Below are 14,130 nucleotides of genomic sequence, written 5' to 3'. Positions count from 1 at the left end.
AATCCACACATTTAAGGACAGCTAATCTTAGACAAAGGAGCCAAGACATATAATGGAGAAAGGAAAGTCTCTTCAATAAATGGTGTTGGGAAAACCAGACAGCCACATGCAAAAGAATGAAAGTAGACCATTATCTTACACTATACACAAAAATTAACTCAAAATGGATTAAAGACTTGAATGTAAGACCTGAAGCCATAAAAGTCCTAGAAGAAAATATAGGCAGTACGCTGACATTGGTTAGCAGTATCTTTTTGCATATCATGTCTACTCAGGCAAAGGAAACAAAAGAAATAAACAAATAGGACTACATCAGACTAAAAAGCTTCTGCAAGGCAAAGGAACAAAATGAAAAGACAAACCACCAACTGGGAGAAAATATTTGCAAATCACATTTCCAACAAGGGGTTAATTTACAAAATACATAAAGAACTGATACAACTCAACAACAAAAAAACAAATAACCCAATCAAAAAATGGACAGAGGATATGAACAAATATTTTTCTAAAGAAGATATACAGATCGCCAACAGGCACATGAAAAGATGTTCAACATCACTAATCATCAGGGAAATGTAAATCAAAACTACAATAAGATATCATCTCACCATGGTGAGAATGACTAAAATCACCAAGACAAGAAGTAACAAGTCTTGGAGAAGTGGAGAAAAGGCAACTCTTATACACTGCTGGTGAGAAGGCAAACGGGTGCAGCCACTATGGAATTAGTGAACAGTATGGAGATTTCTCAAAAAATTAAAAATAGAAATACCATAAGACCCAGCTATCCCACTATGGGTATTTAGCCAAAGAACTTGAAATCAACAATTCAAAGAGACTTATGCACCCCTATCTTCATCGCAGCATTATTAACAACAGTCAAGACATGGAAGCAACCCAAGTGTCCATCATCCGATGACTGGATAAAGGAGATGTGGTGTGTATATGTGTGTGTATATATATATATACACATACATATATATATACAATGGAATACTAATCAGTCATAAAAAAAGACAAAATTGTCCCATTGTGACAACATGGATGGACCCTGAGGGTATTACGTTAAGCGAAATAAGCCAAACAGAGAAAGACAAACGCCGTGTGACTTCACTGAGATGTGGAAGATAAAGAAGCACAGATAAGGATAACAGTGCTGACCAGAGGGGACGGGGGTGGGGGTGGGGGACAGATGTAAAGGGCTCACACATACGGGGACCGATAAACACTAGACTATTGGTGGCGAGCATGATGCAGTCTATCCAGAAACCGATATATAATAATGTACACCTGAAATTACACAATGTTATAAGCCAAAATGACCTCAATAAAATAATTAAATAAATTCTAAAAACCTTACTTTGACCCAGAACTATTTGAAGCACTCTGCGCTAATTCGTCTAGTGTACAACTAGAGACAGGTTCAGTGATCTCCCATTTTGCTGACGAGGAGACTGAGTCACGGGAGGGCATGGTGTCTGCCCACGTGAGAGACTGGGACTCGAGCCCAGGCCTCTGGCTCCATTCACCCATTTGTTTAACAAATATTTGTGGGGCGCCTACCAGGTGCCAGGTTGCTGGGAATGCTGCCACTGCTCTGCCTCTATTTTCCACCCTAGTCACCACTAATCAGGTACTTTATCAGTGTTCAGGTTCACAGTGGGTCAAGTTCAAAGGACAAAAGGAAAGGGAACACTTAGCAAGAGAGTGAGCTGCGGTAAGTTTAAGGCTAAAAAGACTGCAAGAGAATAAACGGTGGGGAGGCCACGTGACAGGACCGTCTGTGTGGCTATGTGGCCATGCCAAACATGGAGAAGAGACTCCAAGAGCAGGTGGAAGAGAGTAGGTGGCAGGGGAGAGGGAGAACCACCCTGCCCAGTGGCATTCCCGGTCCTGACTGCTGAGCCGGAAGACGGCCGGGCCCACGCTGCAGGGGCAGCTGCGGCCTCTCTCCCCCCGGCCTGTAGTGACGGCCTGCACCTTCATTCTGCCCCCTGGATTTTCTCTTGTTTCTTCCAGCCAACATATCTCCTCTGACCCGATTTCCTCCCTCTCACCGTTTTCTTCCTGTAACTTGTTGCCGTCTAGATTTTGTCGCTAGTGCAGTGGAGTCACCTCTGACCCCCAGCGACCCTGCATAAAGCAGAGCTGAATTCACGACCAGTTTTCTCGGAAGTGGGTGGTCAGGTCCGTCTTTCTAGTCTGTCTAGTCTGGAAGCTCCTCTGAAACCTGTCCTCCATGGGTGACCCTGCTGGATTTGAAATCCTGGTGGCATAGCTTTCAGCATCCCAGCAACACGCAGCCGCCACAGAATGACAACTGACGGCTGGTGGGGTGGTTCCCCGCCCAGGAAACGAACCCAGGCCGCAGTGGCGAGAGCACTGAATCTTAACCACTAGACCCCCAGGGCTGGCTGCCCAAATGAGAAAGAAAATAAGAGTGATGGGAGGGGCCGGCCCAGTGGGCAGCAGTTAAGTGCGCACATTCCGCTTCGGCGGCCTGGGTTCGCCAGTTCGGATCCTGGGTGCAGACATGGCACTGCTTGTCAAGCCATGCTGTGGCACGCATCCCACATATAAAGTAGAGGAAGATGGGCACGGATGTTGCTCAGGGCCAGTCTTCCTCAGCAAAAACAGGAGGATTGGCAGATGTTAGCTCAGGGCTGAGCTTCCTCAAAAAAAAAAAAGTGATGGGAGTATTTAAAAAGGGCAAATAACATATTGATAAGGAATGACCAAGCAAGCCACACTGATGATGAGTGGGTGAGCAATTAGAATGGTGAGTTAGGGAGGAGGTGGTGAGAACAACTCAAAAACCCCACATTAGTGAATTTAGGTGAAACACTTTTCAACAAAAAAATGTGTGTGTAAAGTACATGTGTATATAGGCATATATAAAATATACATATTTGCTTTGCTGTCAAGTTCAGAAGAGATTTAACTAAGCTGAAAATAAACATCCCATCTCATACTTTCCAATGCTCCCACCAACTCTTCTGTCAAGTCTGATCATTTGTTGTTTTTTTTTAATGGAAATAAACATTCCTTTTTTTGTTTTTTTTGTTGCTGAGGAAGATTTGCCCTGAGCTAACTAACATATGTTGCCAAAGTTCCTTTTTGTACGCGAACCACCACCACAGCATGGCCACTGACAGATGAGTGGTATACATCTGGACCTAGGAACCAAACCTGGGCTGCCAAAGCAAAGCACCCCAAACTTTACGACTAGGCCACCCAGCTGGCCTTTATCATTTCTTTATGAATGCAAAAGAGCTCAGACAAAATGGGTCTGAAATGTGTGCAGGTAGGTTTTTGACTATCTCGTCTTTCTGGGGAAAGGGCAAGGCTCAGTTACTACTTAGAATGTCAACCTGGTCTTTCATAAATTAATAAACTAACAACCTTCAAAACTGAAGAATGAAATCTCTCTTCTTCCCAGCCCAAAACTGATCCCCACTTCATCTTTCCATGTCCCTCCTTTTGCTCTAGTCCAGCCTGCCAGTTTCGGATGATGACAACTCTAGGATGAAAGAGACTCTCGTTCTCTAAGTCAGCACTGCTATAAACTAGGGTGAGATGCGGGACGGACTGCAGTTAGGACAGCCTCTTGATGAGTCTCAATACATTTCCTAGGAAAGAGAAGATAAATTAGGGGAAAAGACGGTTTAGCTAGAACAACTCTTAGGTAGAAAATAATAACATCTAAAAGGTTAAACTACGCTACAACTACTACTGCTAAGGACTCTGTTTTCCCTCCATCGATTTTAATTCCTCAGCCTGGTACTAAGAGCCTCTCAACCTCCACCCATCCTCCCCACCAGCCAACTGAATCAGCTGAACTTTTCATTCTTCTTCCAGGTCCCTGGGGCTTAAGCTTTTTGGAGCCAAAATTCCCTCTGAGAATCTGAAGACAGTTCTGGACTCCGTCACGTGAAAAAGGAACATGCACATAATATTTTTCTTTCTAGTTTCAGAGTTTACAGATTCCCCCTAAAACCTGGGCCCCAGGTTAGGAAGCCCTGTCCTAGACAGACAGCTGGACCACTTTTAACCTAAGACAAAGTCCTCCATTTCTTTGTACTTGGCAGTTCCTCTGCCTTGTCAACCTTTCCCTTCCTTTCCACCAACCCACAGCTCTTTTCCTTTTAAAATTCAGAAACCATCCTATAACTTATCTTAACTGACTTGCTCAGGACTTTGTTACCTATTATCTGATAGCACTTTATATCTGTCTCTTATTTTGTACCCCAGACACGTGCTTTAACTTTTTCATTTGTGCGTGGCATAGTTCCATCAATGAAACAGTATGCTCCTGGCAGGCAAGCACTAGATGCAGGCACTAGCAAGCCTGTCTTGCTCAGCTTTGCAGCCCTAGCACCCAGCACAAGGCCTAAAACATGGGAAACAATCATTTCACATTTGTTGAAATGGATAAGCATCTATGCTTGAGTTCTTTCTGAATTTCCCTCAGGCCTAGCACAATGTTATACTAATGCTAAGCACATAGAAAATGCATGTACAATAATATACAATAGATTTATTCTAGAAAACCTGCAACTTTTCTCTCTTTCCCTCTCTTCTCTTTCTCTCTCGCTCTCTCTCTACATATACACACAATCTTTCTTTCCTTCTAATTATAAAGTAAGACGTTCAAGGCAGAAAACTTGGGGGTAAGAAATCCACATAGCAACAAATAAAAACCGTGGCCGGCCCTGCAGCCAAGTGGTTGAGTTCACGCGCTCCACTTCGGCGGCCCAGGGTTTCACCGTTCGGATCCTGGGTGCAGACATGGCACCGCTCATCAGGCCATGCTGAGGCAGCATCCCACACGCCACAACTAGAAGGACCCACAACTAAAATATACAACTATGTACTGGGGGGATTTGGGAAGAAAAAGCACCCACACAAAAAAAGATTGGCCCCAGTTGTTGGCTCAGGTGCCAATCTTTAAAAAAAATAAAATAATAATATAAAAACCACTAATAATCCCAACACCCCAAAATATGATCACTGCTGTTATTCTGTGACAGAAGTTTTTCAGGTTTTTTTCCTATGCCTGCATATACACATTTGTAGTTTTAAAAACATCAAATAGATTTATACTATACATATAGTTCAGCAGTCTGCCTTTTTCATTTAGAAATACATTATAAACATTTCCCTATGTTAGGTAACATTTTTTCAGCACATGATTTTTTAAGGCTGCAGCATTCCTCTGCATGGACATGAACATCTAGGATTCACTTAGCTCGTCCCCTATTGTTTGATATTTACATTGTTTCAAATTCACTGCTATAAACAAGTGAACTTCCCTATATATCTCCATCACTTCCTTATGAATTATTCCTAGAAATAGCTATAAAATACAAAGAGCTCCTACAATGTGATTTTTAAAATAAAACTAATAATAAAATTGGGCAAAAAATATGTCTAGGCAATACACAGAAGAAAAAAATTGAAATGTCTAATTAGGATAGCAGTCGCAGTAATGAAACTGAAGAGGAGGAGAAATCCAGCAGAGTGTAGGTCTGAGAACAGAAAGCAACCAAACACAGCCGGTGGTGAAGACAGACGGCCGGGCTCAAATCACAGCTCCAGCCCGACCAGCTCTCTAACTTTCTAAACCTCCATGTCGCCATCTGAAAATGAGGACAGTAATAATACCCACCTGCTAGGGCTACCTCGGGGCTTACATATTGTGGCCCATAGGAAACACTGTGCATAGCACTGAGTCTGGAACACAATGAGTGCAACACTGTTACTGATTCTTATATTTGTTTCCAAAACTAGACCCTTAGAATTACACCCCGTGATGATTAAAACAGTAACTTTCATTATGCGTTTGGCTTTCCAAAAGAAAACTGTCATGAAAAATAGTGATTTTACAAAACAATAATAAAGCAGATAACTTTAAAGTTTGATAACTTTATCAAAGAACAACCACAACAAAAGTAACAGCTGTTACCTCTCACCTATAACATTGCCAAATATTAAAGAGTGATAATTCCAGAGTTAGTGGGACATTCTCATACACTGGTGAAGGAACTGTGACCATTTCAGACCAGCACTATCCAACAGAACTTTTCGTAGTAAAGGAAGTGTTCTTTGATGTGTGCTGTCCAATATGGTAGCCACTGGCCACTCATGGTTATTGAATATTCGAACGTGGCTAACAAGACTGAGGAACTGATACTTAATTCTATTTCACCTTAATTTAAATTTAAATAGCCACATGTGCTAGTGGCTAGTATACCGGGCAGCACCGTTCTAGAAGGCAATCTAATATCTATATGGTTTTAAAAAACCACAGGCTTCCTTTAACCCACTTTTGGTAATCTATACATAGCAATAAAAGTACCTTAGGGTGGAAGTGAGGGGAAGATAAACCAAAATAAAATATTTAAGGGTAAGGAAAAAAAAAAGAGGTCATAATTTAAAAGGGAATATATAATTTCATTAATGTGAAGATATATACGTCAAAAAATACATTTTTAAAAACCCACCACAGGGTTCTAACATTCAAAAAGAGCATTCATGTCTGTTTACACATGGACACAGCAATATATGGAAGGATACTCCCAAAATGTTCATAATGTTATCTCAGATGGTAGGATTTTTAGGTAATTATTACTTAATCTATTAAATCTTTTTTATAGCTTGAATTTATGACTATGAATTATTTATATACTCAGAAAAAGAAAACTTTAAAATATTTTCATTTGGAAAAAATATACACCATATTACTGGATCAAAGGATAAACTCAGTTTTAAGGCTTTTTTCTGTCTGCATAGCCGAACTGCCCTCTAGAAAGGCTGCCCCAACCTCAGCAACCAACTAGCAATTCCCCACACACATACCCTCACCAACAGCAAGCACTACAATTTTTTTCACCTTTGCCAATTTAACAGGTGAAAAATGGAATCTTTTTTATTTGAATTTTATTTATTACTAGTGAAAATGCACTTTTATTCACTTATTTGCTAGTTATTTGTATTTCTTTTAGAAATATCTTGTTCATATCCTTCTGACTTCATCATCAGGGTGTACCTCTTTTCTTATTAGTTTGTAAAGATTCTTTATATATTAAGGTTATCAAACCTGTCCTTTCATGCCCATTGCAAGTATCTTCCCCCTTTGCCATTTGCTTTGTTACTTTGTATCTTGCTTTCAATATGTAGAAGTTTTCAATGTTTATGTAGTTAAAACCTACCAATTTCTCTTTTATGTTTTCCACCTTTGGTGGTATACTTTAAAGAGTCCATCTAGGGGCCAGCCTGGTGACACAGTGGTTAAGTGGGCACGTTCCACTTCTCGGTGGCCCGGGGTTCACCAGTTTGGATCCTGGGTGGGGACATGGCACCACTTGGAAAAAGCCATGCTGTGGTAGGCGTCCCACATATAAAGTAGAGGAAGATGGGCATGGATGTTAGCTTAGGGCCAGTCTTCCTCAGCAAAAAAGAGGAAGACTGGCAGTAGTTAGCTCAGGGCTAATCTTCCACACACACACAAAAAAAACCCCATCTCCGTTCCAAGTCCTCCAGGCCTTCTCCCAATAAAGACTAAAATTTATTTACTACTAGTTCTTTTCTGGCTTTATTATTTTAATTCTATCTCTTCAATGAGATTTTCACATTTCTACTATAAAAATATATTGATATATTTCTTTAAAATGACCCATAACTTTACCATGTTAACTATTTTTGTGTGTTCCCCTCTAGCCTTTATTTCATAAAAATAACAGCTTCTATTTATTGAGCATATCAGGTCAGGTGCTTTACAAACTTTATCTCTTGTAATGTATACAATCCTGTGAGATAGATATCACAGAAGAAGACACTGTCCATTTGATGGAAGAGGACACTGAGGTTGAAAGGTTAAGGACTTGTCAAGGTTACTTCCTGTCAGCAGCCATTCTGGAGTTTGAACATAGGCCTGTCTAACCCCTCAACTTGTATGTATAGTAGAAAATAATTTATATCCTGCTTGTTTAATATTTAGTATCATACGTAGTTGTGACAGTTAACATTGTTTGTACCTACTATCCATAACCATTTTAATAACAGCACATTATTCCACACAGTAATACACCCCAATTTAATTAACCATTTCCCGTTATCAGAAGTTTGAAATGCTTCCTGGTTTTTCACTGTTACATATAACTCTGAAATGACAATGATTTTATCTTTCTAAACTGCTTCCTTAAGATAAATGCCACAGAACCATATTACTGGGTCAAATGAAATGCACATTTTCTGTGGCTGTTAATTATATTATGATACCTTGCCTTCCAATGAAAGCTGTACTTATTAGACAGGGAGGGCTGGATTGATCTTTGCAGCTTCACTAACTTTAGATGACATTTTAAAAAAACAGATTTTAACATTTCTCAAAAACTGTTTTCCTTTGTTTTATAACCCAGGCTTATGTTTCCATATTAAATCGTAGACTAGGATAGAAATTTTCCAGTGCAACCCCTTTATCTCAACGTGAAGAAGGTAAAGCCCAGAAATTACATGACTTGGCTGTGTTCACCTGTCTGGTCCCATCAGAGCCAGACACTCTGGTTATTCGTAATGCCATATAAATATGTCTAGTGTTTAGTGTGTTAATGCTGTGAGGATGCTAGTGTCTTCCCTATCACACACATAGTGGACGTTTCACTTTCAAATTCCTCAGTAGATGTTAACCAGAGACCAACTCGCTGCTTCCAGATCTGCCACTAGCTACGCTTCTGGTCCAATCTTAAACTCTTCTCAGAAATATACAATACACTTTCAACTACTTTAACAATTCTTCAGAATAATTTAGGATTTGAAGTTTCTTTCGTGTGGAGAGGATGGTTGAACAAAGCACAAGATTTATGACAAGAGCTTTTTTCCCTATGTTTAAGGCCTGAAAGAAACATGTATGTACAGGCTGAAACCAAAAAAAATCATTGCTAAGTAAGGGCCTCCTTCACCCCATGTAGCAGGAGGTAAACTATGTAATCACACCCCTCAGTGTTTATAACCCAATGAAGAGACTAAAATGTCAAGGCCAGAGAGATCTTAGAAACTGTCTGCCTACAACTAGAAGGACCGGCAACTAAGATATACAACTGTGTACAGGGGGGATTTGGGGAGATAAAGCAGAAAAAAAAAAAAGATTGGCAACAGTTATTAGCCCAGGTGCCAATCTTTAAAAAAAAAAAAGAAACTGTGTGGAGTTCAACCAGCTCATTTTATAGAGAAGAAAGTAAAACCCTAGAGGGATAAAGCGACTTGCCCAAGATCACACCAAAAGGTAGTAAAAGGACTTAAGCATTTAGCCCAGAAGTCTGGAGAATAGTGCAGAGGCAGGTATACAAAATATTCTAAGACATTAAGACCAAAAGATGCTTAACGGAAATAAATACCCAAAGTATAAAAGGATGGAAAGAAAACACAGTTCTGATTGACAAGGTGGAAAAACTCAGTGACTAAACGTAGCTGTTTTTGAAACCACTGAGTCTTCTAGGTAGCACCTTGAAAAATTTCACCTAAGCAAGCTCTGTAGATAAATACTTCAAGGAGAGCTCCTGAAGCAAATGAAAACAAACCGAAGAGATCATAGATTCTGACTCCGCAGCTTTCAGACATCAACTGCCCTCCGACCTCTCACCCACAGGATACAGACGCAGCTCACTCTAGGATATTTTGGCTTTCGTGAGCCTTTATTATTTTATCATCCTCCCTATTTGCTAAGAAGCTGCCTAACAGATGAAATTATTGAAACAATTTCAGGGAGGGAGAGTGAGACTTTGATATCACATGAAAACTCTGTCTTCAACTTGGAGAATTTAGTAATATAAAAGGACAAACAAATCATGTCACAAATTCTCAATCAATTTTTTAATGCATATATGGACTTTTTTTTTAAGTATCAGAAAGAAGGGTATGTATCATAAGTCTAACGGAAGAAATAAATTTCGAAGCGGGCTTAAAGAATGGATCATGAAATCAACTTAGTGGGTCATGACTAGCATTTTTTTTCAAAATGCAATAAAAAAGAAACACCAGGAAAACTGTACGTAGGAAGGTTAAGTAAGTTCTATTGTGTGAAACTTGTCTCAATTATAGCTATGTGTGTGTTTACTGAGTTGAAATATAAAACAGATGTTTTTACTATGAGTCACTTTCAAAAAAGTATGAGAAACAAGTTTAAAAGAGCATTATGCAAGTAACAGAAACAACTGGATAGATGCTGTAATGCATCACGGCTTAGAGAAAAATATTGGGCTGTAATAGTGAATAAATGCAGGAGAAACAATATGAGAAGAGAATAGAGAATCCCAAAATCAGTTTCCGTGCTGGATCCCCAATGCCAGGCACAGCGTACTCAATAAACGTTTGTGGAGTGAATGAAGGCATAATTATGGAAATAATTAACTATGAGACCAGAGGCCACCAAGGATAGGAAGAATATAATCAAAAACACGTATGAAGGGGCCGGCCCATGGCCTAGTGGTTAACTTCCACTTCAGCAACCTGGGGTTCAAGGGTTCGGATCCTGGGCGCGGACCTAGGCACCCTCATCCAGCCACGCTGAGGCAGCATCCCACATAGAAGAACTAGAACGACCTATAAATAGGATGCACAACTATGTCCTGGGGCTTTGGGGAGAAAAAAAAAAAAAAAAGAGGAAGAGTGGCAGCACATGTTATCTCAGGGCCAATCTTCCTCATCATAAACACAAAACGAAAAAACATGTATGAAGACGATTTCTTTGACAGCAGCTTTAGAGAAACGGAAAACCGAAGGGCATTTCATCTACGTATTTACGTGAGTGTGTAGACGGATTTACACACATACACACGCCAAACACACTATTACAGCACATAGAAGCATGGGGAAAGCACGGATCGTGCACAAATCTGATTAGAGCCCCCTCAACCAGCAGTCCTGACGGCAGCGAAGGAAGGGGTAAAAGGACGTGGACAGCAGGACGGACGGACTGACGGCGCCCCCGCACAGGGCGCCAGGCGCCGACGTGGAGCCGCAGGCCGCCGCCCAGGGCACACCGGGCCGAGGCCACAGAAGGCTCCCACCGCGGCCCCCGCCTCCCGCTCCTCACCATCTGCATGGCCTCCTCCATCCACTTCTCGGTCTCCTCCGCCGACACGGAGCCCGCGCCGCGGCCGACCGGCGTGGACTCCTCGGCCGCCGCCTCCATGGCGCCCCGGGGCCCCGGCGGCGGGACGCTGGCACGGAACGCCGAGGCTGCGGGCCCAGTTTCCGGGGGAGCCGGACGGCGCGGCGCCGGGGAGCGAATTGCGGACGGACCCGGGCGCCGGCCCAGAGAGCGGTGCGGCGGCTGGAGGCGTCCGGCCCGCCCAGGCCACGCTCCTCGCGCGCGGTGACAGGCTCTGCGGAGAGTCGCGTTGGTGGCCTCCGGCGCGCGCCGAGCGGGACGACGGCTCTCGGACGGGGTCGCGGGCCAGGGGAGGCGGAAGCGGCTTCCCGGGGACGCCCCGCGCCGGCGGCCCCTCCACCCCCGCCCCGGGCTCGAGGATGCTGCGGTCTACGTGGAATTTTCTGAAACGTCACAAGAAGAAATGCATCTTCCTCGGCGCGGTCCTCGGAGGTGGGTGGCGGCGTCCGTGGCGGGGCTGCTTTCCGACCGGAGACCGGCGTCCGGAGTCGTGGGGGGGCGTTCGACCGTCGGCGGGAGCGCGCTGCGACCCCGGGCCTGCGCCCGTCGCCCCTACCGGGCTGCCGGGCTCTCGCCCCCCCCCCCCCGCCCCCCCGGCCCCGGCGCGTCCCCCCGGGCTCCGAGCCTCGCGTCGGGGCGGCCCGGTGCTGCTCGTGCCGCCCGCTCGCAGCCGCCGCGGGGCGTGCAGTCCGTCGGGAGTCGTGAACACAGCGCGGGTGTGCTGAAGGGCTGGGAGAACCCAGATCGGTCTCCGAGCGCTGCTTCTGCTCGTTCAGCGTGCAAGCTCAGCTGGAAATCACGCAGGGAGAAAGCGCTTGCGGGATGCTGTGCCGGCGCCCTCCGCATCGTCGGGATCGGGACCGCGCCCGCCCGTGTGTCTTATCTGGGTTGCACACGCCGAGAGGAGGTTTAGAAACAGACGAGATAACCATCTTGGGAGCCTTTTCCTCCTGTGCCAGTCATGTCACAATATGCAGGGATTTGAAGGAGAGGAGAGAAAGCCTTGAGAGAGAGAGGAGAAGGAAATGTAGGAATGTTAAGACGGAATTTTTAGAATTTGAGTTTTTTTGAGAGAGCTTATCACTACGTGCTTTGGTTGCAGAAATACTTAAAAAACAAGAACAGAAGTTTCCCAAAGAATTTGGTTGCTTTTCTCTTACCGTTAGATTATATTCTTTCGCCCCTAAACAACTTGAAATTAGCAATACTCTTAGCATCAGGGATTTGATCTGTTGTTCTTGAAAGTCTGAAACAGGATTCTTGTTGATGAGGCGAAGAAAATCTTTTCCTTGTCTCCGAGGACTGTCACAAGTCGATAGTGAGCAAATGTAAATTTTTATCACATTCTTTGAGAAATCCTTTATAGATAAAATGTATTTTCCAATATCCTCAATTGCTGATATTTAATATATATTTTAAATTATGGTAAGACTACCGAGTCTATTTTATTTGTAGAACCTAAAGATATGTGTGTGATGGAAGAAGTATAAGTAAAATATTTTTGCCACTACTCCATGAAGGAAAATAATCTCTCTTTAGGAATCTCAGAAAGAGTAGCATACCCCTTCAGACTTACAGAACAACCTAATGGTAGATTACGCATAATCATAGGGGAAGTGAAAGAGTATAATACTTAAGAGATAGTTATAGACTTTTTTCAAAAAGCTATCAAGAGCTTCATAGTTACAAATTAAGAGGAATAAGAAAGAAAAAAGTTCAGAGGGACAGAAAAAGAAAATAATCCTAGTGTTTTAGAACAAAAAAGGAGGTCAGTCTAAAAAGGAAAGAGTAGAGGACTGCAGTTGGCATTTGTTTGAGCTTCCTATTCTTCCTGCTTCAGGGGAAGGCCTAACATGTTAACAATTCAGTTAATCTAATGGAGGAAGCGTTTGTCGCCATGCCTGTAGTGTTGAAGGCAATGTGATTGGAACTACAGGATTTACAGAGATTTTTAACAGTAACAGCTGCCATTTATAGGGTGCCCAGTGGGCACTGTGCTAAGATTTTCTATTCAGTGGAGATGGCAACTAGGGTAGTTACTGTTATCCTCACTCAAAAATGTGGGAACTAGAGCCCTAAGAATTTAGGAAACTTGCCCAGAGTCTCAGAGCTAGTAACAAGGAAGCTAGAATTCAGACCTAGGTGTATTAGATGCCAACGCACGTTCTCTTTCCACACTTCACCGCTCTGCCTTCAAGAACTTCACGGTCCGATAGGGATGAGAAACAAGTGTTTTGTCCATTCAGGCTGCTATAACAAAGTACCACAGACTGGGTGGCTTGTAAATGATGGGAAGTTATTTCTCATAGTTTTGGAGAGTGGAAGTCCAAGATTAGGGTGCCAGCATGGTTAGGTGAGGACCCACTTCCGGGTTGCAAACTTCTTGACGTGGCAAACTTCTATCCTGAGGTGGCAGAAGGGGCTAGGGAGCTCTGTGAAGTCCCTTTTATAAGAACACTAATCGCATTCATGAGGGCTCCACCTGCGTAATCTAATCGTCCCCCCAAAGACCCCACTTCCTAATACCATCCCATCGGGCATTAGGATTTCAACAGATGAATTTTGAGGGGACACAAACTTTCAGACCATAGCAACAAGTATACAAATAATTAAAATGCAAAACAATAAGAGAGTGGAAAAATGCTATCCAAATCAAACTGGCGGATAGCGTGTGCAGTCGTAGAACGTCAGGAAAGGACTAAATGGAAGAGGCACATTTTGACAGGCTTGAGAGCAAGGTAAGATATCAACATGCCTCCTCCGAGAAGTTAGGCCATTCGGTGGTGGGGAGACCTAAGTAAAAGCTTTGAGTTGCAGGCCTTCTTAAATAGGAATTTCCTGCATTTTGAATAAGCAACTCCTTTAGACCAGTTTGCACAATTTGACCAGTTTATGAAAAAACTAGAGCGGTGGTTCTCAAACCTTTTGGCCTGAGGTTTACTTTATACTTTTAAAAATTA

At 42.9% G+C, this 14,130-nt stretch overlaps 2 protein-coding genes across 3 annotated transcripts in view; one reads left to right on the top strand and one right to left on the bottom strand.

Annotated features, from left to right (window-relative positions):
* Nucleotides 1–11,226, bottom strand: part of ADAT2 (adenosine deaminase tRNA specific 2) — a 31,365-nt gene extending 20,139 nt beyond the window's left edge. Inside the window, exon 1 of the mRNA XM_008531535.2 lies at nucleotides 11,093–11,226. Within this exon, the coding sequence (XP_008529757.1) occupies nucleotides 11,093–11,191 (99 nt within the window). The 5' untranslated portion in view covers nucleotides 11,192–11,226. The remainder of the gene's footprint in view (nucleotides 1–11,092) is intronic.
* Nucleotides 11,227–11,322: 96 nt separating this feature from the next.
* The window catches only part of PEX3 (peroxisomal biogenesis factor 3), a 33,882-nt gene continuing 31,074 nt past the window's right edge, over nucleotides 11,323–14,130 (top strand). The window contains exon 1 of one of the 2 annotated variants that reach the window (XM_070602779.1): nucleotides 11,323–11,602. In XM_070602779.1, the coding sequence (XP_070458880.1) occupies nucleotides 11,530–11,602 (73 nt within the window). In that variant the 5' untranslated portion in view covers nucleotides 11,323–11,529. The remainder of the gene's footprint in view (nucleotides 11,603–14,130) is intronic. The other variant, XM_070602781.1, reaches the window with a different exon arrangement.

Source organism: Equus przewalskii, chromosome 32, assembly GCF_037783145.1.
Source record: "Equus przewalskii isolate Varuska chromosome 32, EquPr2, whole genome shotgun sequence".
Classification (NCBI taxonomy): domain Eukaryota; kingdom Metazoa; phylum Chordata; class Mammalia; order Perissodactyla; family Equidae; genus Equus; species Equus przewalskii.
The sequence above is the reverse complement of the archived record's forward strand: the minus strand, read 5'-3'. Positions and strand labels throughout refer to the sequence as shown.